The sequence below is a fragment of the Pleurodeles waltl genome, chromosome 5 (assembly GCF_031143425.1).
Source record: "Pleurodeles waltl isolate 20211129_DDA chromosome 5, aPleWal1.hap1.20221129, whole genome shotgun sequence".
Lineage (NCBI taxonomy): Eukaryota > Metazoa > Chordata > Amphibia > Caudata > Salamandridae > Pleurodeles > Pleurodeles waltl.
This window is the reverse complement of record NC_090444.1, coordinates 574,291,485-574,319,058: the sequence shown is the minus strand read 5'-3', so window position 1 is coordinate 574,319,058 and position 27,574 is coordinate 574,291,485. Positions and strand designations below refer to the sequence as shown.

Below are 27,574 nucleotides of genomic sequence, written 5' to 3'. Positions count from 1 at the left end.
AGTAGTAGCTTTCATCCTCTCGTCCTAGTGCCCTACCACAAATTCCTTTTAAGCTAGGTGATGGGACAGGGTTATACTTACAGTTTGTTAACTGCAAGATTGACCCATAACAATCCAAGCTGTTGGACGTTCTGTTTTTTTGTTTTTTGTTTTTGGCCCACCAGAGTCTAGCAATGGGCACTATTAAAGTTCATCTGTCAGCCGTTTTATTTTCTCCAGACCAACTGTTCTTATTTAAATCACCTCTTGTGATGTGGCTGAAAGCACATTTTCCCCACTCGGTCCTGCAAGACTTTTTGGTCTGAGTCCACTCCCCAGAACCTCCCCCTTTCGGAGATACTGCTTTGCTATCTATTCTCAAGATTAAGTATCTGCAGTTACAAGTATCCTTAAGAACAAGTTACTTAGCTTTGGTAACACTCTTTCTTGTGGATACTCTGTATAACCACATATTCTTCACTGCCCTCTCACTTCATCGTTCTTTGCACGGCTTCCTTTTAACATGTAAAAACGTCCCAAGTTAGGGGTGTGCACACTGATACTACCAATTGCTCACGCTCCATGTTTGAGGGTGCAGTAAGAGAAAAGAAAGAAACTGACAGTGCAGGGGTGGTGCTTTTGTGTGGCTGCTCTGTCACTTTTGATGCGGCAGTCCGGAGTTCATAACGTGCTGCATGGCACCATCCCAGCAGCATGCGTGGGCATTGCTAGAGAAAAGTTTTATGGATGCAGACTGGGGAGTGTTCGTAGGTGAAGAATCTCTGATTAGATATAGTATTTACCAGAAAGGCATTGCTGAAGGTAAGTGACTTGTTTATTGATGTCCTTGTCTAAATACATATTATGTATCTTGGGTGTTGTCCATGAATGAAGCAACAACCTAATGTAATCTGCCTCCCACAGTGGAAGGTAGGCAACATGAAATCCTTCTGTTTTCACTGGCATAGCTATAGTTTATCAAACTAGATTACATTTATATTATTATATCAGTAGAAACATTTTGTGCCTGTTATTTTCTCTTTTCAGGGCAAAGATGAGGTGTATGATTGCATGCTCCAAGATTACCTTTTGTCTTATCATCAGTTTATACATCTCCTCTGTAGAGTTGCTCTCAACTGTGAAAAGTTTACTGAAACTTTAATAAAGCTGAGTAAGTATGAGTTTTTCCTTGTCCTTTAGTTTACATTTGATTTCAACATTGATTGTGTCAGCATATTTACTTTTTTTGTGTTGGTTATGTGAGACTTTGTTCAGGAGATAATAAGCAGTTTTTCATGATCCAGTATTGTAAAGCAACACATTCCCCTACGAATTAAAATGTATTCGAATATGTAGTTATTAATCTGTTTTTTTGCTTTTTATTTCTTGTGTTGGTTAATTTGGCTTTTAGGTTTCAAAGTGTTAGTAGTGGTTAGCAGGCAGGCAGCTACGATTGGTGCAGCAAGTGTGGTAGCACCAGTGCCCATTGAACCATGATAATTGCAGTCTTTTACTACCCCAGCAGCTGTCAAAGGTGCCATTTTCCTTACTTGCACCAGGCCTCATGGCATGCTTGCTACTCTACTAAGCGTGTATGAAGTGTTGTTTAATGTGGCGCTTAATATTATTTAATGTGGCCCTTTGCTTTTTTTCTACTTTTGTAGTAGGATTCAGTTTTCACAATCACAAATTTTGCTGTAGGCTCCTGAATACTGCACGGTGTAAGACACAAATGGATGTGGGGATCAAACTTTCCAGAGTGTATGTTTTTTGCAACCGTTTTTTCGCAGTTTCTCAGAACTAACCTGTGATTGCTGTGATCTGTTTCAACCTTCAAAATCAGAAGAAATCTTCAGGTTGCCTAGTAGAAGGTAAAAGGTTCTTTTGAGAATCAGGCTGTTGCTGACCTACTAGCAAGAGCCCAAAGGTGTAAACATATGGAAGAACACTTTGGATCAAATCTTTTTTTTATTGATTTTAACATATAAAAGTACAAAGCACATTGTGTGAGTCGCCAGCAAGTCAACCACCTAGATACAGCATTTCAATCTGATATCCAAGAGAGCATGCACATGATTACTGTCTTATTGCCAAGAGAAATTTCCCTTTTTGCCCACTTCCAAACATTTAGAAGAGCAAGGTAGGTAAAGACAATGGCCTAATGACCTCAGTGCTTCCTGCATAAACAAAAAAAAACATACAAAAAATTAACAGTAGAAAAACTGTGCCTCCCCCGTCGAATATATCCCTCCTCCCCCCCAGGATTCCTCCCATCTTTACAGGCTAACATCATGCTAGGTTACCCCCAGCCAACGGCCAAGCATCTTCTAAGAAGCATCTGTCAGCCCCAGAACCCTCAAGTAAGCCGGGCATGTCAGCTCCGTGAACTCTGTTGATAGGATCTTAAGAAACGGCTTCCATAACGTATTTGTCACCCACTCTCTGCTGAGAAACCAGAGTAAGCTTCTCCATTGCAAGAATAAACCAGAGCTTCTGAAGCCAGGTTGCATACGTCGGTACCCTGTCCGTCCCCCATAAGGCTAGTATCGACTGCACAGCCGCATTGAGTGCCAGCGCCATCTGTCGCCCTTTCAGGGATCGTAGCGGGAAGGTGAGAGGGTTGGGCAAGCCTAGAAGTATATACGATGGAAACCTAGGGAGCTCGGTCTGGAACACTTTATCAGTATCGTCTAAGATGCTCGTCCAATATCTCTGAAGTTTGGGGCAGTGCCAGAGCAGATGTACCAGCGTACCTGTATTACCACACCCCCTCCAGCAAAGGCTGGGCTTGGTAGGGTCCCATGAATGTATCCTGGCTGGAGTGTAATACCAATAGGAAGCCACTTTATACGCCGTCTCTGTCCCTGCTGCATTGAAAGCTGTATGATGTGCTCTATAGTATATATTTTCCCATTCTTCGTCAGAGAACTCCCTCTCCAGCTCTCTCTCCCATCTAAGTTGCCCCTTAGACTTAGCCAGGCGTTCCCTTCCTTCTAAGAGTCTATACAGTTCTGAGAGGACTCGCCTGTCATCCTTCTTTGTCAACAGCCATTTTTCAAACGCGTGAGTGGCCTATCCATCAGAGCTCTGTTCGCCGGCAGAAGAGCCCAATGCCTCACCTGGTAGTACATTAACCTATCTGCCTCTGTCAGGTCATATGTTTCCCTCATCTGATCAAAAGAGACTACTCCCTGTGCATCAAACAGACTCCCCACCCTTTTACAGCCTCCATCATACCATCGACGCAGACCCTCCAGACACAGCCCAGGCTCAAAATCAGGGTTAGCCCCTATCGGGGTCATGGGAGACGGGAACGACGTAAACCCTGCTCGACATGCCACGGCGTCCCAGACACGTAACGTCGCTCCCGTAATCGGGGAGGAGTATAGGCCCCGTGCTCTATGTCGACGGCAAAGCCAAGGTTCCTTCCAAATGTGCGATCCCGCTACTGCCTGATCCATGAAACACCAGTGTTTCTCAGTAAGTGGACGGCTCCACTCCAAGAGAAAGCGCAACTGTGCTGCCTGATAATATTGTATAAGGCAGGACACCGCCATCCCCCCTCCGCTCTAGGGCGATATAAAAGTCTTCTAGGGATCCGTGCAGGGTGCCCATCCCAGATTAAGGATTGCCGACTGAAGAGTCGCTAACGCACGAGGCGGGGGAGCCAGAGGCAGCGCATGGAAGACGTACAATATACGCGGCAATGTGGTCATCTTCACCGCCGCCACCCTGCCCAGCCAGGAGAGTTTATGTTTCGCCCAGCTCTCCAAATCGCGCTGCACCTCCCGGACCAATGTCGCATAATTCAAGCTCACCGTCTTCGTAACTGAAGACGCCAGATCAATACCCAAGTAAGGGTGTCGTGATGAGGACCAAAGAAACGGATATCGAGTCTTCAACTCTTGCTCACGTTCTGGGTTCACAGACAAACTAAGGACTTGGGATTTCTGCATATTTACCCGGAACCCTGAGATCTGGCCAAACTCCTCCATTATCGCCATTAGTTCAGGCAGTGAGGTCACGGGCTCAGTCAGGGTAAGAATCACATCATCTGCATACAGCGTGATAAGGTGGTGATCCCCTCCAAACTTCACCCCAGAGACCAAGGGGCTGTTGTGTAGACGCTGAGCGAAGGGCTCCATGTAAAGCGCAAACAAAAGGGGGGAAAGAGGCCACCCCTGCTGAGTCCCCCGTCCAATCGGGAACGGCAAAGAGACTATACCATTAACCCGGACCGCCGCCTTAGGTGAGCGATAAATGCACGGAACCCACCTCCTGAAGGCCGGGCCCAAACCATAACACTCCAAGACCCGGAATAGGTAAGGCCAGTGGACCCTATCAAACGCCTTCTCCGCGTCAATAGAGAGGAGCAGCGTCTCCCTATGAGATCTATTAGTTTTATCTATCAAATGTAACAGTCGCTTCGTATTATCACTGCACTGACGATGGGGTATAAAGCCCGCCTGGTCTGGATCTATAAGACCCGGCATATAGGGATTAAGGCGGTGGGCCAGTATTCCAGTAAGGAGCTTAGCGTCTATGTTCAAAAGCGAGATTGGTCTGTACGAAGCACACTCCTCTGGATCTTTCCCTTGCTTGTGTATCACTGCAATGGTAGCTTCGGACATACTGGGCACAAGCGCCCCTGACTCCTGAAAGGAGTTAAAAAGATGCGCCAAAAGTGGTGCAAGTTCCGGGCAGAAAGTCTTATAAAAGAGCACCGTAAAGCCATCAGGGCCGGGAGACTTCCGCACCTTAAGCCTTGATATTGCTGAGATAACCTCCTCCACTACGATAGCCTGATCTAAGGGAGACGCTTCCCTCTCACCAAGCTGAGTAATTGCTACCCTGCGAGGAATGCGTCTGGAATCGCATCGCTCTGGACATCAGCCGTATACAACACCCGATAATATTAGGCGGATGCTTCTGCAATGTGATCGTCTGTGTGGGCCTCCCTCCCCAAAGGTGAGCGGACCATTTTTAACGCTGCTGCCGCGCGCTGTGCTCTCAACCGATGCGCCAGTAGCCTGCCACACTTATTACTCCCAATGTAATATTTATGCTTAAGCTGCGCTATCGCATACTCCGCCTTGTCCCAGTCCAACCGTTTCAGCTGCTGCCTTGTTTTCTCCAGTTCCCGCCAAGTTCTCGGTGCACACATGGACTTATGGGATCGCTCCAATGCTGCCACCCTTTGTTCTAGCGCCGCCCTCTTCTCCCTCCTTGCCCTATTATCTCATGCTGATAGCGACATTACCTCCCCCCGCACCACTGCCTTCAGAGCCTCCCACAGAGTCTCCAAACTGGTTGTCCCATCATCATTGTGGTTAAGATAATCCGAAATCACGCACCGTAGCGACTCCTCCGTTTCTCTATTCTGCAAGATCGTGTCCCTGAAACGCCAGCTCGAGCTGCCCACCCGACCCACATCCACCCCAACCTCCACCGTGATAGGCGCATGATCTGTAAGGGCCCTGGGCTCTTTTGTGGTCTCTCGAACTCGAGAAGCAAATTCTTGTGAAACCAGAAAGAGGTCAATCCATGCGTACGTCTTGGTAGCTGCCGAATAAAAGGATTAGTCCCTAAGCGAAGGATGTGATCTCCGCCAAACATCCTCTAGTCCACACTCGGCCAACCACTGTCGCCCTGCCGTCGTCAACGCACCCGTCTGCCCAAAGCGGTGCCCAGATCTGTCCATCTCATTGTCTATTACCAAATTAAAATCACCTCCCACTAAAACAGCACTATCGGGTGTCGCAAGCGCGGGAGCAATCGCCTGTTTCAGGAAGGATTCTTGCTGCGTATTGGGGGCATACAGAGAGGCAATGGTAAAGCAGAAAGCCCCCACCTGTAATCTAAGGGCCAGGGGTCTGCCATGTATCTTTGCTATCACTTCCCCAGAGAAGGTCTTCGAGAGTAATATCGCCACCCCAGCATGTTTCGTGGGGGACGAGGACCAGAACTGTCTAGGAAACCACTTTGAGCGCATACGATATGTGTCCCTAGCCAGCAGATGCGTTTCCTGTAAAAGGCAAATGTGACTACCAGAGCGCTCAAGCGTCGACAGGATCGCTAATCTCTTAGTCGGACTGTTAAGACCTCGGATATTCAAGCTTAGACACTTAAGAGACATATGACTCAGTATCAAAAGCACTCATGGGGAGGGTCCACCGGGGGAGCCCGCGCTCAGACCAGTCCCAAGGCCGCTCCGAACCAAGGGGCTCGGCAGCCAAGGCAATCTGTATACAAGATACAGGGGAAGCACACCAACTCACAACCATAACACACAACAGGTGCTCATAACTATAAAGTCCTCCATCACTCATCTCCTAAGAGGCAAAGTCTCAACAGGGGGAGCACAATCACTCAAGCTCGTCGTATAGCGTCTATCGACTCTGCCGCCCAGGTCTCGTAGCAACAGTCACATGACCTGAATTGTTGCGGCCCACTCCCCAGCCACCATCCCAGCCCTCCGGCTATTAAGCATGTGTTCCAGCGGCCACGCTACTAAGTACTGATTGGCGCTCCTGAGCCTGCTCCGATGTTGTAGGTCGCTGCTGTTTCCTCTTCCTCTCCTTAAGCCGCCATCGCGGTCGATCCCCATCAGTCATGACCGTAGATGGGCCCTCTTCCTGGGTGTCTCCCTCCAAACGAAGAATCTTTCTTGCTTCCGGGACTGATTTCACCTGGCGGATCTTTTCTTTCCAACGAAAGATGAGGTGGCAAGGATGTCCCCAAAAGTATGACACCGAGTGCGCCCGCAGGTGCTCCGGGATGGGCTTAAATTTGCGTCGCCTCTGCAGAGTCCGCAGCGAGAGGTCTTGAAATAATTGGAGCATGTGCCCTCGAAACTGAATCTGTGGGAGATTACAGGCCCTCTGCAAGATGCTTTCTTTAAGCCCATAATTATGAACACATGCCAGGATATCAGGCGGACGCTCTCCGGGTCCGCCGCTGCGACCCGCACGATGGACCCTATCTAGTGTAATCTCCCGGGCACCCTCCAGGCCAAGCACAGAGTCAAACAACGCCACCACAAATTCACTAATATCCTCCTTATCTGCTCCACGTGGCACACTTCGGATGCAAATGTTATGCCGTCGCGACCTATTTTCCAAGTCTTCAACTGCAGACTGGAGGAGTTCCTGCTGGTCACGAAGGCGTATGACCTCTTGTTGCATGCCCGCTAACTCCTCGCCCTGAGAGATCTCGCCATCCTCAACCTGGGCCACACGCTCGCCCAGAGACGTGACCTCCACTCGTAGCTCTTTCACCTCTTGAAAAATGTCTCTACGAAGTTCCTGCAGGTCACTCCGTAGCAAGTCAAACAGTGAGGTAAGGAAACCCTTTGTGACCGGGGCCTCCCCGTCCTCCTCCATCTCTCCACGTACCTCAGGAGACAGCCCCACCGCCGGGCCCTCAGCCGATTTGCCTTGCACAGGGTGGGATCTGGTCAGCATTTCTCTCACCAGCTGATCTCGTTTTGTCTTGGAGGACGTCATAGCCCCGAGTGCCTCGTTCGTCACGTCTGGAGCCTCTTCGCACTGATGGCGTGGGACTAGTTGCCAGATCCTTCACTTTATGCCCTTGAGACTCTGGGCACCAGTTTCTGCATCTAGCGCTGCCCAAAGTTCGTAGGCCAGTAGCAGGCCCCAAGCTCCTTCTGAACTCGTGCTGGGCCACTGCGGGACGACCGCACTGCCGATGTGTGGCCCAACCCCTTAGCGCCCATCCAAGCTCCACCAACCTGGAGCAGGGGTGTAAATGTGCAGTGATGCGTTATGTCGGGTCCGGGACCACCAGCCCGCAGCAGCCCTGCAAAGAAATGGCCGCCGCGGGCCGCGTAGACCCGCTGCACCTCTGCTCCGCGTCGGGACCTCCGTCACGAGGGTCAGCACCCTCCGCTGCTCCGACGCGGGCCCAGGTAGCCTCCGCGTAGCTCCAGGGTGCCGGCCAGTTGCTGCGCACCCAGCCGCCCCACACGCACAGCCGCCACATGCCGCAGCCGACGACCGCAAGCGCGTTCCAGATCGCAAGGCCCAACACTGCCGGTGCTCTCCTCAGAGGGCAGCCCGACCCTCCCTCAAAGCGTCTGCTGTCTCTCGGCCCCTCTCAGCTATCCAGGAGGGCCTGGGGCTCCCAAAGACGGGGCCACAAAGCTTTTATTGGGACCCGGGCGGCGGAGCTCAGCCGAACGCGTCTGCTCACGACGCCATCTTGGCCACGCCCCCCGGAAGAACACTTTGACTCTCTTTACGACATGCTTGATAAACCCAACCTGGATTTTAGGCAAACAGTTGAAAATGATTTTGGAGGCTGATAGCCTTCCCATAAATATACTAAGCTTTATTAAACCTTTAGAATGCCAGTAGTCTTGATATGTCTTCTGAAGGTGAAATTCCCTATCCTGCAGAGTCTCCCTCTGAGGATCTTTGTAGAACTGGATATCTGGGAAAAAATCTTGTTCATGTCAGGCAGTGCATGGGCAGATGGATAGACACTATAGACCAGTGCTTTTCAGTCTTACATTCTTGTTGACACAATATTGACCAGAGAGCTTAGTGGTTCAAGCATCTTCAGCTAAATTGCATCTCAATACTTTTGCTACTGCTTCACTTTCCATGAGTAAAAACCCCTCGACTCGAGGTGCCAGAACTTTGCTTTGGGCATTTTCCCTGTATGCAGCCATTTCCAGTTGCCTCCTCAGAGTGTATGTCAACTTTCTGTGGGAAATGGCAAAGCTGTCAATGATGAGCCTTCCAGATCACATCGAAGGTCAGTTTTCTGAAATAGTTGTGGACATATCTGATGCTTTGAAGCAGATTCTGAAATGTATATTAGTCTCAGACAATACTATGACCCACTTAATGGGTCCTGTAGATAACATGTGCAGACATGCCATCACGTGCTCCACTGCATTTCCTAGAGAAATCCAGGCTACCCTATTTAAAATGGTATTGTGTAATAAGAAGCACTTGGGTGTGAAATCTGACTTCTCCTTTGAGCTCTTCAAGAATATTCGCTGGATTGTATTTGCTGGAAGTGGCGTCTTGAGCTCAACAATTCCATCAGCAGTACAATTACTTTTGCAGCTTTTCCAACAGCCAGACTTCACAACAACGGCAACCCTCCCAGCTGGTTGAAAACCTGCAGCAATTCTTGTGCTCCTTTCAGGGGGCAGACGGACTTAAGGGGCACCTGGAACAGTAGATTCAGCTCTAGTCTCCATCTCTTTTTGCTGGTTATGCTGCCTGAAGGTAGTATGTAAAGTTCATCAAGGACGTAACTCCGATAAGTTCAGCATGGACCCTCAAAGTTAGGATTCCTTCAGGTTCTATATGAGAAGCTGTAGAAGTGAGATGTAATTTTGAGTTCGTATGTTGGGCCTACAGCTCCCCCAATCATATAGTGCAGAAGCTGAATGCAAAGGAGGGTCAGGCAGCTGGCCAGCTGGAAACACCCTCAAGGTAATGATGGGTTCAAGAGTAATTAGAATGCACCCAAAACCTTACCTCTGTTAACTCCTATTATTTTTCTTATTTTGTGCTCCCATTTGCCTCAGTCAAAGTCTCTCTCAATCTAATGGATACTTCTAAAGTCTGATTCCTTACCTTGTGCATACCTTCAGGTGCAAGACGGGATACAGACATTTTTCTCAGCAGTTCCCTTGTGCGCCTGTCGGTGGTGTTGTGCAGCTCCACGTTGGGTCCGTCCTGGCTCATTAGTGATCCGGAGACCACTACATTGACCACCTCTGCACGTTGACATTAGTTTTTTCTTTACACGACTTCCAACATGGATCCAGAGCTCGTTCCCGCTTTCCGTCAGGTCTCACAATGTTTTTTGAAAAAATGTTTTTCTATTCTGCAATGGACATGTGTCCCCCCCCCCCCAAAGATAAAAAGGTTTCAAACTCGGTAGGGATTGCCAGAAACTTATGTTAACCCTGGTGCGTTCCCTAGGTCTTCACCGGATAGGGAATCCAAGAGGCCACAGACACTTGGGAAGAAGATGTTTTCTTTCTGACAGTCTGGCATTGCGGTGTGTGAAGACTGCAAGCCTTTTGGGTCTCTACGTCCAAGCTCTAAGGGATACAGTTGCGCAAGTGCTGCCTACGGTGCTGAAGGAGGCCCGGGCCGTGCTCTCCCAAGTTTTAGCAGACAGGAGAGATGCAGAAAAGTTCACAATTCAATCAACACGGCCAGCTCACTGAGCAGAGTGGTATTGTTGACAGTGTCCCTTAGGAGCCAAGCCTTACTTTGACCTATTAGTTTTTTGGGGGGATGTCACGTCTTCTTTGATAGGCATTCCCATTGAAGGCTCCCATGTCTTTGGAGACAAAGAGGACTTGGTGCTCTAACATTTAAGGACAGTCAGGCTACCGCCCCTGCACCCCCAATCCACCTTTCGCCCCTTTCGTGGCTATGGAAGGGGCTACCAGCTGCGCCAATACCCACCCAGCCATGTGCTGCGCATTCTCCATAGCCCCTGTGTGGCCAAGGGTGCAGTATCTACAGACCTTGTGGACCATTCAGTCAGATGTTGGGCCACTCCATCCCACCCCCACACTCACACACACAGCTGCAACCTACAAACACTCCTTATCTGCCCTTGTACCATCACACACTTCCAATTGGCAGCAGGATTCGGCATCACATGCCCCACTGGCAGTCCATTACACCGGACAGGTGGGTTTTGCAGATTGTCAGAAGGGGCTGTTTTCTACCCTTCATGGCCAACCCTCCCCCATGCCACAACCTCAAGACAGGCTAACTGAGGATCATCTTTCTCTTCTCCGCAAGGAAATTGCAGTTCTCTTGGCCACTGGAGCTATAGAGAAGGTCCAGATGCCAGAAGTAGGTTGTGGTTGCTATTCCCACTACTTTCTGGTGCTGAAGGATGGAGGCCTTTGTCATATCCTACACCTCCTGTCCCTCAACTACTTCCTCAAGAAGGAGAAATTCAAGATACTCCCATTGTCTCAGGTTCTATCTGGCTTGGATGCAGTAGACTGGATGGTAGCATTGGACTTGCAGGATTAATATTTTGACATCCCTGTCCTGCCTGCCTACAGACGTTACCTGCAGTTATTGCTCGGCCACAAGCATTTCCAGTTTGCTATGCTCCCCTTTGGCCTGACCAGTGCCCCTCATTTGTTCACCAAGGTGATGGCGAGGTTGCATCTCACCTGTGGAGATCAGGTATGTCCGTCTTCCCCTATCTCGACGCCTGGCTGTTGACGGCAGGCATCCCAGGCTGTATGTGTAGGAAAGTACCCTCTTTTTTTTACATGGTTACCCCCACTTTTTGCCTGCTATGAGGGTGCTTACTGTTTTCACTGGGATCCTGCTAACCAGGCCCTAGTGATTGTACTCTCGTCCTACAAATTTGGTTACCCTGGACTTTTGTGCATTCCACAATTGGCATACTGGTGTCCCCTTTTAAGTCCCTAATATATGATACTTCGGTACCCAGGGCACTGGGACACCAGGGGTCCCCCATGGGCTGCAGCATGTATTATGCCACCCATGGGAGCCCATGCAAAATGTGTCTGCAGGCCTGTCATTGCAGCCTGCTTGAAAGGGTGCACCCTTTCACCAAAAGTCACTACACCAGGTCACTATAGGTCACCCCTGTGGTATGCCCCCCTTAGCCCAGAGGGCAGGGCTTAGTTCTCTGTGTGTGAGAGCACCCTGCATGAGCAGAGGTGCCCCTTTGAACTCCAGTTCCATTGCACTGGACTTCGTACGTGCGGGGAAGCCGCTTTACCTGTGTACTGGACACACTACACATGTACTGGTGTCCAGCTACATAATGGTAACTCCGAACCTGGGCATGTTTGGTATCAAACATGTCAGAATTATATTAATACCAGTATTGGTTGTATGATTCCACGCACTCTGGTAGCTCCTTAGAGGACCCCCCAAAATTGCTTCTACCAGTTTTCCAGGCAGCCGGAGCTGTCGCAGCCCCTCAGAAAGGTTTCTACTTTCCTTCTGCTTGACCAGCTCAGGCATGGGAAGGCAGAACAAAGGGTTTCCTGTTGGAGAGGGAAGCAACACCCTCTCCCTTGGAAAAAAGTGTCTCTGATAGAGACTTCTAGCTGCAAATGCCTTCCCTTAGAATACCTGGCGTCAGCTTCGAATCCGGAAATTTTCTGCTGAGCAGTACCCTGCGCGCGCCTTCGGGTGGCGTCGTTCGGATCCGTGTGCGTTGTCCTGTTCTGTGTGGTGTCGTTGGAGCCGGCTGTGACGTCACGGTCTTCTATATAGGCACTACTCCAGCGCACGCACGTCACTTCTTTTCCTTCCACGCCGGTTAAGCGCTGATCCGGAAAGAGCTACCCTTTTTCATTGACGGTTGTCGAGGTTTTTTGGCTTGGTTGTTTGAGCAGGTCTTCTAGAAAGACTGGATTCAAACTGTGTGGTGCATTTCATCGCACCATGTCGGTCACGGATCCACACAGAGTGGTGTTTAGAGAATGATCACGACTCGACTTCGTGTTCCGAATGTCAAGCCATGGCTCCGAAGGCCTTGAGGGATAGATCCCTCAAACTTCTAGTGGCCCGACAACTGTCTTCGGTCGACGCAGTGAGAGGAGGTCGCAGAAGTTCTCTTCCTCGCATTCAAGGTCATCTGATCATTTAGGTAAGAGGCACAAGAAGAAGTCCAAGTGGACTTTGACTTTGGGACCCCCGTCGGCCGACGAGGCATCTTGGGAACGTCAACGTTCCAAGCGTGGTTCCGCAGAGCCGTTGCCTGCGCCGACTCCGCGTCATCCCCCTTTTCCAGGGACTGGAGTGACCCCCGCTCAAAAAAGAGTTTTACGGGGCCGTGCGCCTTGTGTTTGAGCCGGCTGCACCTTTAGGTGGGTCTTTGGGCCCTGCAGGGTCAGCAGGGGCCCCATCGGGTTCAACGTTGGTGGCATCAGCCTCTGTGCCGTTGAGGATCTGATAGCGGATCCGGACCTGCACCGGTCCCACACAGTCAACCTCCTCCAGCGCCGGGTCTGACATCGACGCTTCCTCCACCACCGGCGCCCACTGGTGGTAGTCCCATCCTCATTCCTGATGATCCGGAGCCAGAGTGACGTCGTATAACACCGACTCTGACTTCGGCGGCGCCGATTAGGCCCAGATCATTGCCTGAGCCTTATTTTGAACAGCCAGGCACAGGAGAGAAGTGGGAGGGGTCTGAGGACACCTTTGGAGTGTGAATTGGAGCAAGAACAGGACTGGTATGAGGATCTATGGGAAGCCAGTGGACTGGACATGTCTCCAGATACTCGCATGCTCTCTCCTCCTAACGTGGCTACTGAGGAGGGAGCTTCTTATGCTATGGTGGTGCGTAGGGCAGCTGAGGTCTTGGACCTAGACTTGCACACGGTGACAGTCAGGACAGATCTCCTGTGCTATAGCCCTGGTGACTACATCAGAGCCGATGTTGCCCTTCAATGAGGCCCTAACGGACATCCTTCTAGAACATGGTCCAAACCCAGCACAGGGGCTCCTGTGAATAGGGCAGTCTGCCGCTGCAAAGACCTGCTCCAAACGACCCTAGTTTCCTTACCCAGCACCCCACCCCGGAGAGCTTGGTGCTCCAAGCCTCCACTTCCCGTGATGCCTTCCCTTCTTCTCCCCTGGATAGGGAATCCAAGAGGCTGGACCAGCTTGGAAAGAAAAAATTTTCATCCTCCAGCCTGGCATTGAGGTCAGTAAACACCTCTTTCTAATTGGGCTGTTTTTCCCATACTTTATGGGATATGGTGGCCTAGGTGCTGCCCAAGGTCCCCGAGGGCGTACGGTACACTCTCACCCAGGCTGTCAAGGATGAAGAGAGATGCAGCCAAGTTTACAATCAAGTGGGGATTGGACACGACCGACTCGCTGGGTAGAGCAATTGCGTTGACAGTGGCCCTCTGTCGCCACGCCTGGCTACGTTTGACTGGCTTTTCAGGGGATGTCCAGTCAAGTTGATGAACTTGCCCTTTGATGGCTCTCGCCTTTTTGGTGAAAATGCAGACTCTGTGCTTGAGAGGTTCAAGAATTCTCGGGCTACGGCCAGATCCTTGGGCCTCTCAGCACATGTTCGACAGCAGTCTGTCTTCCATCCCTTTCGAGGCTTCAGAAGTGGTGCGGTACCACGCCAGCCACAACTCAGCCACTGTCCTCCGGCTTCACACCATCCCAGGAGAGGACGTGGTTGTGGTACCGTCAGACCCAGAGGGTCTGGCCAGCGGTTGGCACCACATAGCCTCCCTCCACCGCTCGCCAAGCCCTCCTGGTGTGGTTCTGCAAGACCATGTCCGTCCAGTTAGAGGGAGGATTCAATTTCATGTCCCTCACTGGCATTCTATGACAACGGACAAATGGGTCTTGCTGATCACACAGAAGTGCTATTCCCTTCCCTTCCAGTCTCTCCCTCCTTCTATCCCTCTGACAAAAGAAAAGGCTGATGGATGACCATTTGGTTTTCCTCCGCGAGGAAGTTATGCCTCTCTTGGCCAAGGGAGCTGTAGAAAGAGTCCTGATGTCAGAAGTAGGCAGTGGTTGTTATTCCCGTCACTTCCTGATTCCCAAGAACAAGGGCCTTCGCCCTATCCTGGATTTAAGGGATGTCAATCTCTTCCTCAAGAAGGAGAAATTTGAGATGCTCACTCTTGTTCAGGTCTTGTCTGCCCTAGACCAAGGAGACTGGATGGTAGTGTTGGACTTGCAGGATGCGTATTTTCATATCCCTATCCTCTCCGCCCACAGGCGTTACTTGCGGTTCAAGGTGGTCCAGGAGCATTTTCAGTTTACCGTGCTCCCCTTCGGTCTTACCAGTGCCCCTCGGGTGTTTACCAAAGTGATGGCGGTGGTGGCAGCTCATCTGCGCAGGTTAGGGATTTCAGTCTTCCCCTACCTGGACGATTAGCTGTTGAAGGCTCCCACGCCCCAGGCTCTCGGCACCCGTCTCCAGACGATGGCGAACCTCATGCATTCGCTTGGGTTCACTATAAATGTACCGAAGTCACACCTGACTCCCTCTCAGAAGCTCACTTTCATCTGAGCTGTTCTGGACACAGTGCAGCATCGGGCCTATCCTCCCGAGCAGCGAGTCCAGGATATTCAGGTTATGATACCGATGTTTGGGCCTCTATCCTAGATTTTGGTGAGACAGACTCTGAGGCTGTTGGGACTCATGGCTTCCTGCATCCTATTGGTCAAGCATGCCAGATGGCATTCGAGGGCTCTGCAGTGGGACCTGAAGTTACAATAGGCACAGCATGAGGGAAATCTTACCAACAAAATATACACACAAACCAAAATCAGGTAAGTAAAAACACTTAGAAAAGTAGTGCAAACACTGTAGAACACAATAGAATGCAATAGGAGAAAATAGGCCTAGGGGCAGCACAAACCATATACTCCAAAAGTGGAATGCGAACCACAAATGGACCCCAGGCCTAGTGTAGTGTGTAGAGGGCCCCTGGGAGTGTAAGAAAACAATAAGGGTGTCCAAGATACCCCACCCCAAGACCATGAAGATTAGGAGTAAAGTTACCCTACTACCCCAGAAAGACAGTAAAGTCGAGATAGGGGATTCTGCAAAGGCAACAACTGACTGCAAAGCACTGAAGACGGATTCCTGGACCTGAGGACCTACAAAGGAAGGGGAACAAGTCAACGAGTCACGCAAGTGTCCAGGGAGGGGCAGGAGCCCACTAAACCCCGTATGAAGGTGCAAGAGGGCTGCCTCCGGGTGGAAGAAGCCGAAGATTCTGCAACAACGGAAGGTGGCAGGAATTTCTCCTTTGGTCAGAAGATGTCCCACGGCGTGCTGGAGGATGCAGAGTTGTTTCCACACAGAAAGACTGCAAACAAGCCTTGCTAGCTACAAGAGTCACGGTTGAAGATTTTGGGTGCTGCCAGGGCTCAGGAAGGACCAGGAGGTCACCCCTTGGAAGAGGAGACAGAGGGGGCGCTCAGCAACAGAGAGAGCCCACGCAGAAGCAGGTAACACCCGCAGAAGCACCTGAACAGGCGTTCAGGGAATCTGAGCACAGCAGTAGTCTCAGCACAACAAAAGAGGGTCCCACGAAGTCGGAGGTCAACTCAGCAAGTTGAGCAATGCAGTACAGAGTGCTGGGGACCTGGGCTAAGCTGGCACGAAGGAAGTCTTGCAAAAGTGCACAGAAGCCCAGCAGCTGCAGATCACACAGTACACAGGATTACTGTCTGGCGTGGGGAGGCAAGGACTTACCTCCACCAAATTTGGACAGAAGTACCACTGGACTGTCGGGGTCACTTGGATCCAGCTCTTGTGTTCGAGACCACGCTCGTCAAGATGAGAGGGGACCCAGAGGACCGGTGATGAAGAAGTTTGGTGCCTGCGTTGGCAGGGGGACGATTTTGTCGACCCATGGGAGATTTCTTCTTGGCTTCCAGGGCAGGGTGAAGGCAGACAGCCCTCAGAGCATGCACCACCAGGAAACAGTCGAAACAGCCAGCAGGATTAGGCGCTACAATGTTGGTGGTAGTCTTCTTGCTACTTTGTTGCTGTTTTGCAGGTGTCCTGGAGCAATCAGCGGTCGATCCTTGGCAGAAGTCGAAGAGAGAAGTGCAGAGGAACTCTGGTGAGCTCTTGCATTCGTTATCTGAGGAATAGCCCACAGGAGAGACCCTAAATAGCCCACAGAGGAGGATTGACTACTGAGAAAGGTAAGCACCTATCAGGAGCAGTCTCTGACGTCACCTGCTGGCACTGGCCACTCAGAGGTCTCCATTGTGCCCTCACACCTCTGCATTCAAGATGGCAGAGGTCTGGGACACACTGGAGGAGCTCTGGGCACCCCTCCTGGGGTGGTGATGGACAGGGGAGTGGTCACTCCCCTTTCCTTTGTCCAGTTTCGAGCCAGAGCAGGGGCTGGGGGCTCCCTGAACTGGTGTAGACTGGCTTATGCAAGGAGGGCACCATCTGTGCCCTTCAAAGCATTTCCAGAGGCTGGGGGAGGCCAAACTTCCCAGATTTCAGTGTAGCCATTATGGAACTGTGGAGTTCCTGTTTGACAGACTTCCAGACCATATACTCTTATGGCTACCCTACATTTACAATGTCTAAGGCTTTGCTTAGACACTGTAGGGGCATAGTGCTCATGCAACTATGCCCTCACCTGTGGTATAGTGCACCCTGTCTTCGGGCTGTAAGGCCTGCTAGAGGGGTGACTTACCTATGCCACAGGCAGTGTGAGGTTGGCATGGCACTCTGAGGGGAGTGCCAGGTTGACTGTCATTTTCTCCCCACCAGCACACACAAGCTGTGAAGCAGTGTGCATGTGCTGAGTGAGGGGTCCCTAGGGTGGGATAAGACATGCTGCAACCCTTAGAGACCTTCCCTGGCAAAATAGAGCATTAGTATTATCTAATTTTGCCACTATCAGCCTCTGAGGGGAACCCTTGGACTCTGTGCGCACAATCTCTCACTTTAAGATAGTATATACAGAGCCAACTTCCTACAGAAAAGTCTTGGCTGCTTACCACAGCTACCACTAGAGAGCCCTGACTTTCTAGACACTGTCTTCACTCATTAATTGGGGTTGCATGGAACTGGTATAATGTGCAAACACCATAGGTCAACACCACACGTCAGGCCAGTTTCCTACAGAAGTGTTTCAGCCTTGGCCTTCCTCTTCTGAACCCTTTCTGCCTTTTAATGAAGCACTTGCAGACTACTGGGAACTTAGTCGAAGCTCAGCACAGGCGCTCCTGTAAATATGACGATTGCCTGCTGCCCTCGCTCTGCACCGTGTGACCCTAGTTTCCTCAGCCAACATCCCACCCCTGAGAGCCTGGTAATCCAGGCTTCAACTTCCCATGGAGCATTCCCTTCCGCTCCCCCGTACAGGGAATCCAAGAGGCTGATCCATCTTGGGATTAAGATGTTTTCTTCCACGAGCCTGGCGGTATTGTTGGTGAACACCTCAAGCTTATTTGGCAGTTTCTTGCAACCATTTTGGATGCAGGTGCTGCTTCAGGTCCAGGAAGAGGTCCGGGCCATACTCTCCCAAGCAGTAAAAGACGGAAGAGATGCGGCTCAGTTCACCATTTGGTGTGGCTTGGATATGACTGACTTGTTAGGCAGAAAGATTACGTCAACGGTGGCCATAAAGGTGCCACGCCTGGTTGAGAACATCTGTTTGTTTGGAGGATGTCCCGTCAAACCTCATGGACATGCCCTTCGATGCAACTCATTTGTTTGGCGAAAAGGCAGACTCAGCACTGGCGCGCTTTAAGGAATCTCGGGCTACCCTGTGCCTTTCGCCCCTTTTATGGATACAGAAGGGGTGTGGCAATTCACCAGCCTTATTCCTGCCACCGTCCTACGCAGCTAGTTTGGTTCTGCAGGACCATGCTTGCCCAGTTGAAGAAAGAATTCACCATCATCTTCTCCACTGGTAGTCCATCATATCGGGCGCATGGGTACTGCAGATCATCAGGAGGGCAATGCCCTGCCTTTTCAATCCTTTCCTTCCCCCAATACCGTCGATATTGAAATGGCTGGTGGAAAATCATTTGTCTCTCCTCCGAGAGGAAGTTATGGCGCTCTTGGCCAAGGGAGTCATAGAAGAGGTCTCGATATCAGAAGTAGGCAGTGGTTGTTAGTGCTGCTACTATTTGATACTGAAAAAGAACAAGAGTCTTTGCCCTATTCTCGACCTACGGACCGTAAATGTCTTCCTCAAGAAGGAGAAGTTAAAGATTTTCCTTTGGCTCAGGTCTTGTCTGCCCTAGACCTGGAAAACTGGTTGGTAGCACTCAACTTGCAGGATGCACATTTTCATAGTACTATCTTGCCAGTCCGCAGGTGTTACCTGCGGTTCAAGGTTGGCCACGAACACTTTCAGTTCACCGTGCTGCCATTTGGTGTTATTAGTGCCCCTCAAAAACTCACCAGGTCAGGGGTTTCAGTCTTCCCCTACCTCGATGACTGGCTGTTGATGGCGAGCTCGGCCCAGGCAGTTTTTTCCACCCCCAGACCACAGTGAATGTTATACATTCTCTGGGGTGTTCACTATAAATGTGCCGAAGTCACTCATGACTCCCTCTCAGATGCGGTCTTTCATAGGAGCTGTTCTGGACACAGTGCAGTTTCTGGCTTATTCTCCTGAGCAGTGAGTCCAGGATGTAGGAGGCTGGCTCAGTATATGGTGTACACCTATGGGTGAGGCACCCTGTACTGAGTCCAGGCAACCTTTAATGATAGTGTAGGGGGCTCTAGAAAACCAGAGCTCTCATAAGGGTAACTGTGGAGACAGCTAAGACATATCTAGGAGGTTGTAAAGTGATTTCAAATACCACACAGGTTAGTCAGGGATGTACACAGAGGAAAGAACCACAGCAGTGTTACAAAAATAGGTTATATTTATTGTAGCACACACTTTAGAACTAACTTTGGTATGTCTCCGAACCGAAGATAGGAACATACAAAAATATACTTAGCAACAGGTAAAATCACTCCCACCCAAGGAGCCTTAGGACTGAGGAAGTACTAAAACCCCAAAGGTAAGTAAGTAGGATTCCCCAGGCGCCCGTGCGCAGATGAGTAATCCCTGGGATATCATAGGGCAGTCGCAGTTGGAGTTTTTGCATTTTAGGACCCTTCCCAGCGGATGCCGAGAAAACCTGTTGGACAAAGGAGGTTGGATAATTCTCCCACCCGTGGACACCCACAACAGTAGAGTACCTACACCAGGGAGCCCAGGGGCGTATCGCCTGTTGAAGTCAGTGGGGACCTTCATTGTCCAGCTGACGTTGTGACCCATGGACCAGGTCAGTCCTGAAGCAGTGGACCTAAGGAAAGAGGGGGCAGAGTACAGACCACACCCGGAGGTCCACAGGCAGTGCAGGAGGGCAGTGCCCACCCTTCTCTGGGATGCTTTCCTGTAGGATGGTGTACAAAGAATGGCAGCTGTGGAGTCCAGGCGATACAGGAAGATCCCAGGAGTCGTTCACGAGCTGCCCTATGTCTATCGTTGACTCGCAGAGAGGTCAGTGGTCAGCGGGACCACCAGTAAGCCTTAGCTAATGCGGAGAAGCGTTGCACGGATTTTGCAGGATTTATGGGGACCAGCAAGGTCCAGGTGACCCACCCTTGGCGGGTAGGTCAGGGCCATCCCTCAGCAAGAAGGAGAGCCATCAGGTATTGATGGACCCCCAAGCAGCACCCTCTGGCAACAGGCACAGGAAGTCGGAGGGAGGCCTCACCACCACAGCAAAGAGGGATGCTCATATTGCAGGAGTTGAAGAGAGGGTGTCGTTCTAGGAGCTGCAAAGTGCTGGAGGCCTGGGCTTCTTGGTGCTAGAAGATCTTCAGGCTGACGAGCCAACAAGCCTTGGCAGCGACAGACGCAGTGCATAGGAGTTCCAGCCAAGCAGCTGTAGCGAGGGACCACAGACTTCCCAGTTGCAAGGAAGGTAAGTCAGACCTCTGAGGAGCCACAGGACCACCCCCTGTATTGTAGAGCTTCTAAGAGTCCATGGGAAAGCAGAATCCACAAGCTGGTCGTCGTCATTGAGGTGCCTGTGGATGCTGGGGTAGTGACTCCTTCACCCCAAGGGAGATTACTTCTTGCTTTCCTAAGTGCAGGCAGAGTCCCGGTGATTCTGGAGGATGCACGACCACGGGGTTGAGGAAGTGTGACAAAGTAGCCTCTTTCTAGCCTTGTTACCCCCACTTTTGGCCTGTTTGTGAGTATATGCCAGGGTGTTTTCACTGTCTCACTGGGATCCTGCTAGCCAGGGCCCAGTGCTCATAGTGAAAACCCTATGTTGTAAGTGTGGTTGTTATGTGTCACTGGGATCCTGCTAGCCAGGACCCCAGTGCTCATAAGTTCGTGGCCTATATGTATGTGTTCCCTGTGTGATGCCTAACTGTCTCACTGAGGCTCTGCTAACCAGACCCTCAGTGGTTATGCTCTCTCTGCTTTCCAGATTTGTCACTAACAGGCTAGTGACTAAATTTACCAATTCACATTGGCATACTGGTACACTCATATAATTCCCTAGTATATGGTACTGAGGTACCCAGGGTATTGGGGTTCCAGGAGATCCCTATGGGCTGCAGCATTTCTTTTGCCACCCATAGGGAGCTCTGACAATTCTTACACAGGCCTGCCACTGCAGCCTGAGTGAAATAACATCCACGTTATTTCACAGCCATTTACCAGTGCACTTAAGTAACTTATAAATCACCTAAATGTCTAACCTTCACCTAGTGAAGGTTGGGTACAAAGTTACTTAGTGTGTGGGCACCCTGGCACTAGCCAAGGTGCCCCCACATCGTTCAGGGCAAATTCCCCGGACTTTGTGAGTGCAGGGACACCATTACACGCGTGCACTGTACATAGGTCACTACCTATGTACAACGTCACAATGGTAACTCCGAACATGGCCATGTAACATGTCTAAGATTATGGAATTGTCCCCCCAATGCCATTCTGACATTGGGGGCACAATTTCATGATCCCCCCGGGTCTCTAGCACAGAACCCGGGTACTGCCAAACTGCCTTTCTGGGGTCTCCACTGCAGCTGCTGCTGCTGCCAACCCCTCAGACAGGTTTCTGCCCTCCTGGGGTCCATGCAGGCCTGGCCCAGGAAGGCAGAACAAAGGATTTCCTCTGAGAGAGGGTGTAACACCCTCTCTCTTTGGAAATAGGTGTGAATGCTGGGGAGGAGTAGCCTCCCCCAGCCTCTGGAAATGCTTTGATGGGCACAGATGGTGCCCATCTCTGCATAAGCCAGTCTACACTGGTTTAGGGATCCCCCAGCCCTGCTCTGGCTAAAAACTGGACAAAGGAAAGGAGAGTGACCACTCCCCTGACCTGCACCTCCCAGGGGAGGTGCCCAGAGCTCCTCCAGTGTGTCCCAGACCTCTGCCATCTTGGAAACGGAGGTGTTTGTGGCACACCGGACTACTCTGAGTGGCCAGTACCAGCAGGTGACGTCAGAGGCTCCTTCTGATAGGCTCTTACCTCTCTTGGTAGCCAATCCTCCTTCCTTGGTAGCCAAACCTCCTTTTCTGGCTATTTAGGGTCTCCGCTTTGGGGAATTCTTCAGATAACGAATGCAAGAGCTCACCAGAGTTCCTCTTCATCTCCCTCTTCACCTTCTGCCAAAGGATCGACCGCTGACTGCTCAGGACGCCTGCAAAGCCGCAACAAAGTAGCCAGACGACTACTAACAACCTTGTATCGCTTCATCCTGCCGGCTTTCTCGACTGTTTCGAGGTGGTGCATGCTCTGGGGGTAGCCTGCCTCCTTCTTGCACCAGGAGCTCTGAAGAAATCTCCCGTGGGTCGACGGAATCTTCCCCCTGCAACCGCAGGCAACAAAAGACTGAATCAGCGGTCCTCTGGGTCCCCTCTCAGCACGACGAGCGTGGTCCCTGGAACTCAGCAACTCTGTCCAAGTGACTTCCACAGACCAGTGACTCTTCAGTACAAGTTTGGTGGAGGTAAGTCCTTGCCTATCCACGCTAGACTGCATTGCTGAGTACCGCGTGATTTGCAGCTGCTCTGGCTCCTGTGCACTCTTCCAGGATTTTCTTTGTGCACAGCCAAGCCTGCGTCCCCGACACTCTAACCTGCAGTGCACAACCTTCTGAGTTGTCCTCCGGCGTCGTGGGACTCCCTTTTGTGACTTCGGGTGGACTCCGGTTCACTTTTCCTCTAAGTGCCTGTTCAGGTACTTCTGCCGGTGCTGCCTGCTTCTGTGAGGGATCCCTGACTTGCTGGGCGTCCCCTCTGTCTCCTCATCCAAGTGGCGACATCCTGGTCCCTCCTGGGCCACAGCAGCATCCAAAAACCCTAACCACGACCCTTGCAGCTAGCAAGGCTTGTTTGTGGTCTTTCTGCGTGGGAACACCTCTGCAAGCTTCTTCACGACGTGGGACATCCATCCTCCAAAGGGAAAGTTCCTAGTCCTCTTCGTTCTTGCAAGCTTCTTCCATCCGGTGGCAGCTTCCTTGCACCCTCAGCTGGCATTTCTTGGGCTCCTGCCCACTCTCAACACTGTTGTGACTCTTGGACTTGGTCCCCTTGTCTTACAGGTACTCAGGTCCGGAAATCCACTGTTGTTGCATTGCTGGTGTTGGTTTTCCTTGCAGAATCCCCCTATCATGACTTCTGTGCTCTCTGGGGGTTGTAGGTGTACTTTACACCTACCTTTCAGGGTCTTGGGGTGGGCTATTTGTCTAACCCTCACTGTTTTCTTACAGTCCCAACGACCCTCTACAAGCTCACATAGGTTTGGGGTCCATTCGTGGTTCGCATTCCACTTTTGGAGTATATGGTTTGTGTTGCCCCTATACCTATGTGCTCCTATTGCAATCTATTGTAACTTTACACTGCTTGCATCACTTTTCTTGCTATAACCTGCATAATTTTGGCTTGTGTACATAAATCTTGTGTATATTTCTCATCCTCATACTGAGGGTACTCACTGAGATACTTTTGGCATATTGTCATAAAAATAAAGTACCTTTATTTTTAGTATATCTGTGTATTGTGTTTTCTTATGATATTGTGCATATGACACCAGTGGTATAGTAGGAGCTTTACATGTCTCCTAGTTCAGCCTAAGCTGCTTTGCCATAGCTACCTTCTATCAGCCTAAGCTGCTAGAAACACCCCTTCTACACTAATAAGGGATAACTGGACCTGGCACAAGGTGTAAGTACCCCTGGTACCCACTACAAGCCAGGCCAGCCTCCTACAGGAAGTATTTGCAGAATTTGGTAACAAAGTGCCAGTAGGAGCCCTCCTACTGGTTACAGTTTTGCACTTGGTTCCATCGAAGAACAGCAGCAGTTCCGGTGTCCAGGGTGCAGAAGTGTCTTGCAGAGGAGACTTGCAGACGGTTCCAAAGGTCTTGCAGATGCATCTAGGTTCCAACCCTCAGGGGAGCTCTTTAGTAACCCAGGAAGGGGGTTGGACACTGTAGGAAAGTAGCCTCTTTCTAGCTTGGTTACCCCCACTTTTTGGCCTGTTTGTCAGGGTGCTTGACTGTGTTCGATCCTGCTAACCAGGACCCCAGTGATTATGCTCTCTCCTTTAAACTTGGTTGCTGGAACCTTTTTCGCCCCACATTTGGCATACTGGTACCCCCATGTAAGTCCCTAGTATCTGGTAAATAGGTACCCAGGGCATTGGGGTACCAGTGGATCCCTATGGGCTGCAGCATGTATTATGCCACCCATAGGGAACCCATTCAAAGTGTTCTGCAGGCCTGCCATTGCAGCCTGCATGAGAGAGTGCATGCACTCTTTCACCACCAGGTCGCTACACCAGGTCACTATAAGTCACCCCTATGGCAGACCCGCATAGCTCAGAGGGCAGGGTGCAATTACTTGTGTGTGAGGGCATCCCTGCACTAGCAGAGGTGCCCCCACAAACTCCAGTTCTATTCTCCTGGACTTTGTGAGTTTGAGGACGCCATTTTATGCGTCTACTGGACATAAGTCACTACCAGCTACATAATGGTAACTCCGAACCTGAGCATGTTTGGTATCAAACATGATGGAATCATACCCCAATACTGTTGCAAGTATTGGAACTATGATTCCATGCACTCTGGGGGCTCCTTAGAGGACCCCCAGCATTGCTACCACCAGTCTTACAGGGTTTCTTGGGCAGCCCAAGCTGCTGCCATCCCTCAGTCAGGTTTCTGTCCTCCTGCTGCTTGATCTGATAAAGCTCATGTGGGAGAGGGAGGTAGCACCCTCTCCCTTTGAAAATAGGTGTTGACTGCCTTGGGAGGGGTAGCCTCCCCAAGCCACTGGTATGCCTCTGTGCAGAAACCAGTCCACACCGGTTCATGGACCCCCAGTCCCTAATCTGGCATGAAACTGGACAATGGAAAGAGGAGTGACCACTCCCCTGTCCATCACCACCCCAGGGGTGGTGCTCAGAGTTCCTCCAGAGGGTCCCTGGGTTCTGACATCTTGTTTCCAATGTTGGCAGGGAACTTAGGGAGCTTCTGAGTGGCCAGTCCAGGCAGGTGACATCAGAGCCCCCTCCTTATAGGTACTTACCAGGCTGGGTGACCAATCCCCCTTTCAGGGCTATTTATGGTCTTCTTCTGGGGTGGGTCCTCAAAGTCGTCTTGCAAGACTTCAGCAGGATTCCTCTACAACCTCCACTTCGACTTCTGGCCACTGGAACTGCGACTGGACCCTGCAGGAACCAACAACGCTACAGTCTACGAAGAAAGAAGACTCTTCTGAAACATTGTGTTCGGTGGCATGTGTAGCTGCAGATACACATGTTGTGCATAGTCCGCCGTCTGGTGTTGGGTCGGAGTGTTACAAGTTGTTTTTCTTCGAAGAAGTCTTTTCGAGTCACGAGACCGAGGGACTCCTCCTCCTTTGTTCCATTGCGCATGGGCGTCGACTCCATGTTAGATTGTTTTTTTTCCGCCATCGGGTTCGGACGTGTTCCTTTTCGCTCCGGGTTTCGGGACGGAAAGATAGTCATAACTTCGGAAAACTACGTCGGTATTGTTTCGTTCGGTATCGGGTTAGAATAGAATCGACACCGAATCGTGAAGAGCTCCGGTAGCCCTTCGGGGTAATTTCGATCCCCCGTCGGGGCCTGGTCGGCCCGACCGCGCGTAACATCGACACTGATGGAACGGACCCCGTTCCGATTCTGTCCTAAATGCCACAATAAATATCCATATACAGACCAACATTTGGTCTGTAACTTGTGCCTGTCGCCCGAGCACAGGGAAGAGACGTGTGAGGCCTGTCATGCGTTTCGGTCCCGAAAAACGCTCTGTGACCGGCGAGCCAGAAGATTGCAGATGGCGGCCACGCCGACAGGACAACGAGGGTTCGAGGAACAAGGAGAAGAAGAGGAAGCCTTCTCCATTCATGAATCGGACTCGGAAGAATTCGACGTCGAAGAAACGGTGAGTAAGACGTCGAAGCAAGCACCACACAAGAAAACAGACAAGGCCCAGGGGACGCCACTGCCAACAGGCCATGGCTCAACCCATAAAGTAGGTGACCGTCCATCGGCACCGAAAAAGGCCGAACCGGTGCCGAGATCGTCCGACTCGGGTCGAGACACAGGCACGCAGCAATCTCGGGACCGAGACAGTGCTGCCGAAAAAGATCGACGCCGAGACAGCGGAACCGAAGCTGCTCGACGCAGAGACAGCGGCACCGAGGATGATCGACGCCGAGAAGGCTCGACTCCGAAAAAGAGGAAATTCTCCTTGGAGCCGAAAACAAGCAAAGACACAGTTTCGGTGCCAAAACGACCGGCAACCGAACCGACTGCCAGCTCGTATTCAGAGGAACAATCACTGTCCTCTCAAATGCGCAAACACAGATTTGAGGAAGAGTTGCAGACCACTGACGTGGACCACACACAAAAGTGGATCTTCATACAAAGTGGGACAGGGAAAATCAGCATCCTTCCCCCAATCAGGAGAAAAAGGAGACTCGAGTTCCAAACACAGGAACAAACACCACAAACAAAAGTGGTTAAAAAGGTAACCCCGCCACCCTCTCCTCCACCTGTAACTCATATATCACCGGCACAGACTCCGTCACATTCACCGGCTCATACCACCATGAGCCAAGATGACCAAGACGCTTGGGACCTATACGACGCCCCAGTATCAGACAATAGTCCTGAGTCGTACCCTACCAAGCCCTCACCACCTGAGGACAGCACAGCGTATGCACAGGTGGTAGCTAGGGCAGCAGAGGTCCATAACGTGTCGTTACACGCAGAACCTGTCGAGGATGACTTCCTTTTCAACACCCTCTCTTCCACCCATAGCACCTACCAAAGCCTGCCTATGCTTCCAGGAATGCTAAGGCACGCAAAGCAGATCTTCAAAGAACCTGTCAAGAGTAGAGCGATAACTGCAAGGGTGGAGAAAAAATATAAAGCACCGCCCACGGACCCTACTTTTATCACCTCACAGCTGATTCAGTCGTTGTAGGGGCAGCTCGCAAGAGAGCCAACTCGCACACATCAGGCGAGGCACCACCTCCGGATAAGGAGAGCCGCAAGTTCGACGCAGCTGGGAAAAGGGTCGTAGTACAAGCTGCAAACCAGTGGCGCATCGCCAACTCTCAGGCGCTCCTAGCGCGATATGATAGAGCCCATTGGGACGAGATGCAGCATCTCATCGAGCATCTACCCAAAGAATTTCAAAAACGGGCAAAACAAGTGGTTGAGGAAGGACAAAACATCTCCAATAACCAAATACGCTCCTCTATGGACGCAGCGGACACAGCTGCAAGAACAATAAATACCGCAGTAACCATAAGAAGGCACGCATGGTTGCGCACATCCGGCTTTAAACCGGAAATACAGCAAGCGGTGCTCAATATGCCGTTCAATGAACAACAATTGTTTGGACCCGAAGTCGACACGGCAATTGAGAAATTGAAAAAGGGCACTGACACAGCCAAGGCCATGGGCGCACTCTATTCCCCGCAGGGCAGAGGCACTTTCGGCACCTTCCGCAAAACAACCTTCAGAGGGGGGTTTCGGGGTCAAGCCACACAAGCCAGCACCTCACAATCAACACCG

The 27,574-nt window shown here is 51.0% G+C and overlaps 1 protein-coding gene across 2 annotated transcripts in view; it reads left to right on the top strand.

Annotated features, from left to right (window-relative positions):
- USP34 (ubiquitin specific peptidase 34) overlaps positions 1-27,574 on the top strand; it is a 1,940,069-nt gene that overhangs the window by 1,771,663 nt on the left and 140,832 nt on the right. For both annotated transcript variants that reach the window (XM_069234398.1, XM_069234397.1), the window contains one exon: positions 1,027-1,150. In XM_069234398.1, coding sequence (XP_069090499.1) covers positions 1,027-1,150 — 124 coding nt within the window. The remainder of the gene's footprint in view (positions 1-1,026; positions 1,151-27,574) is intronic.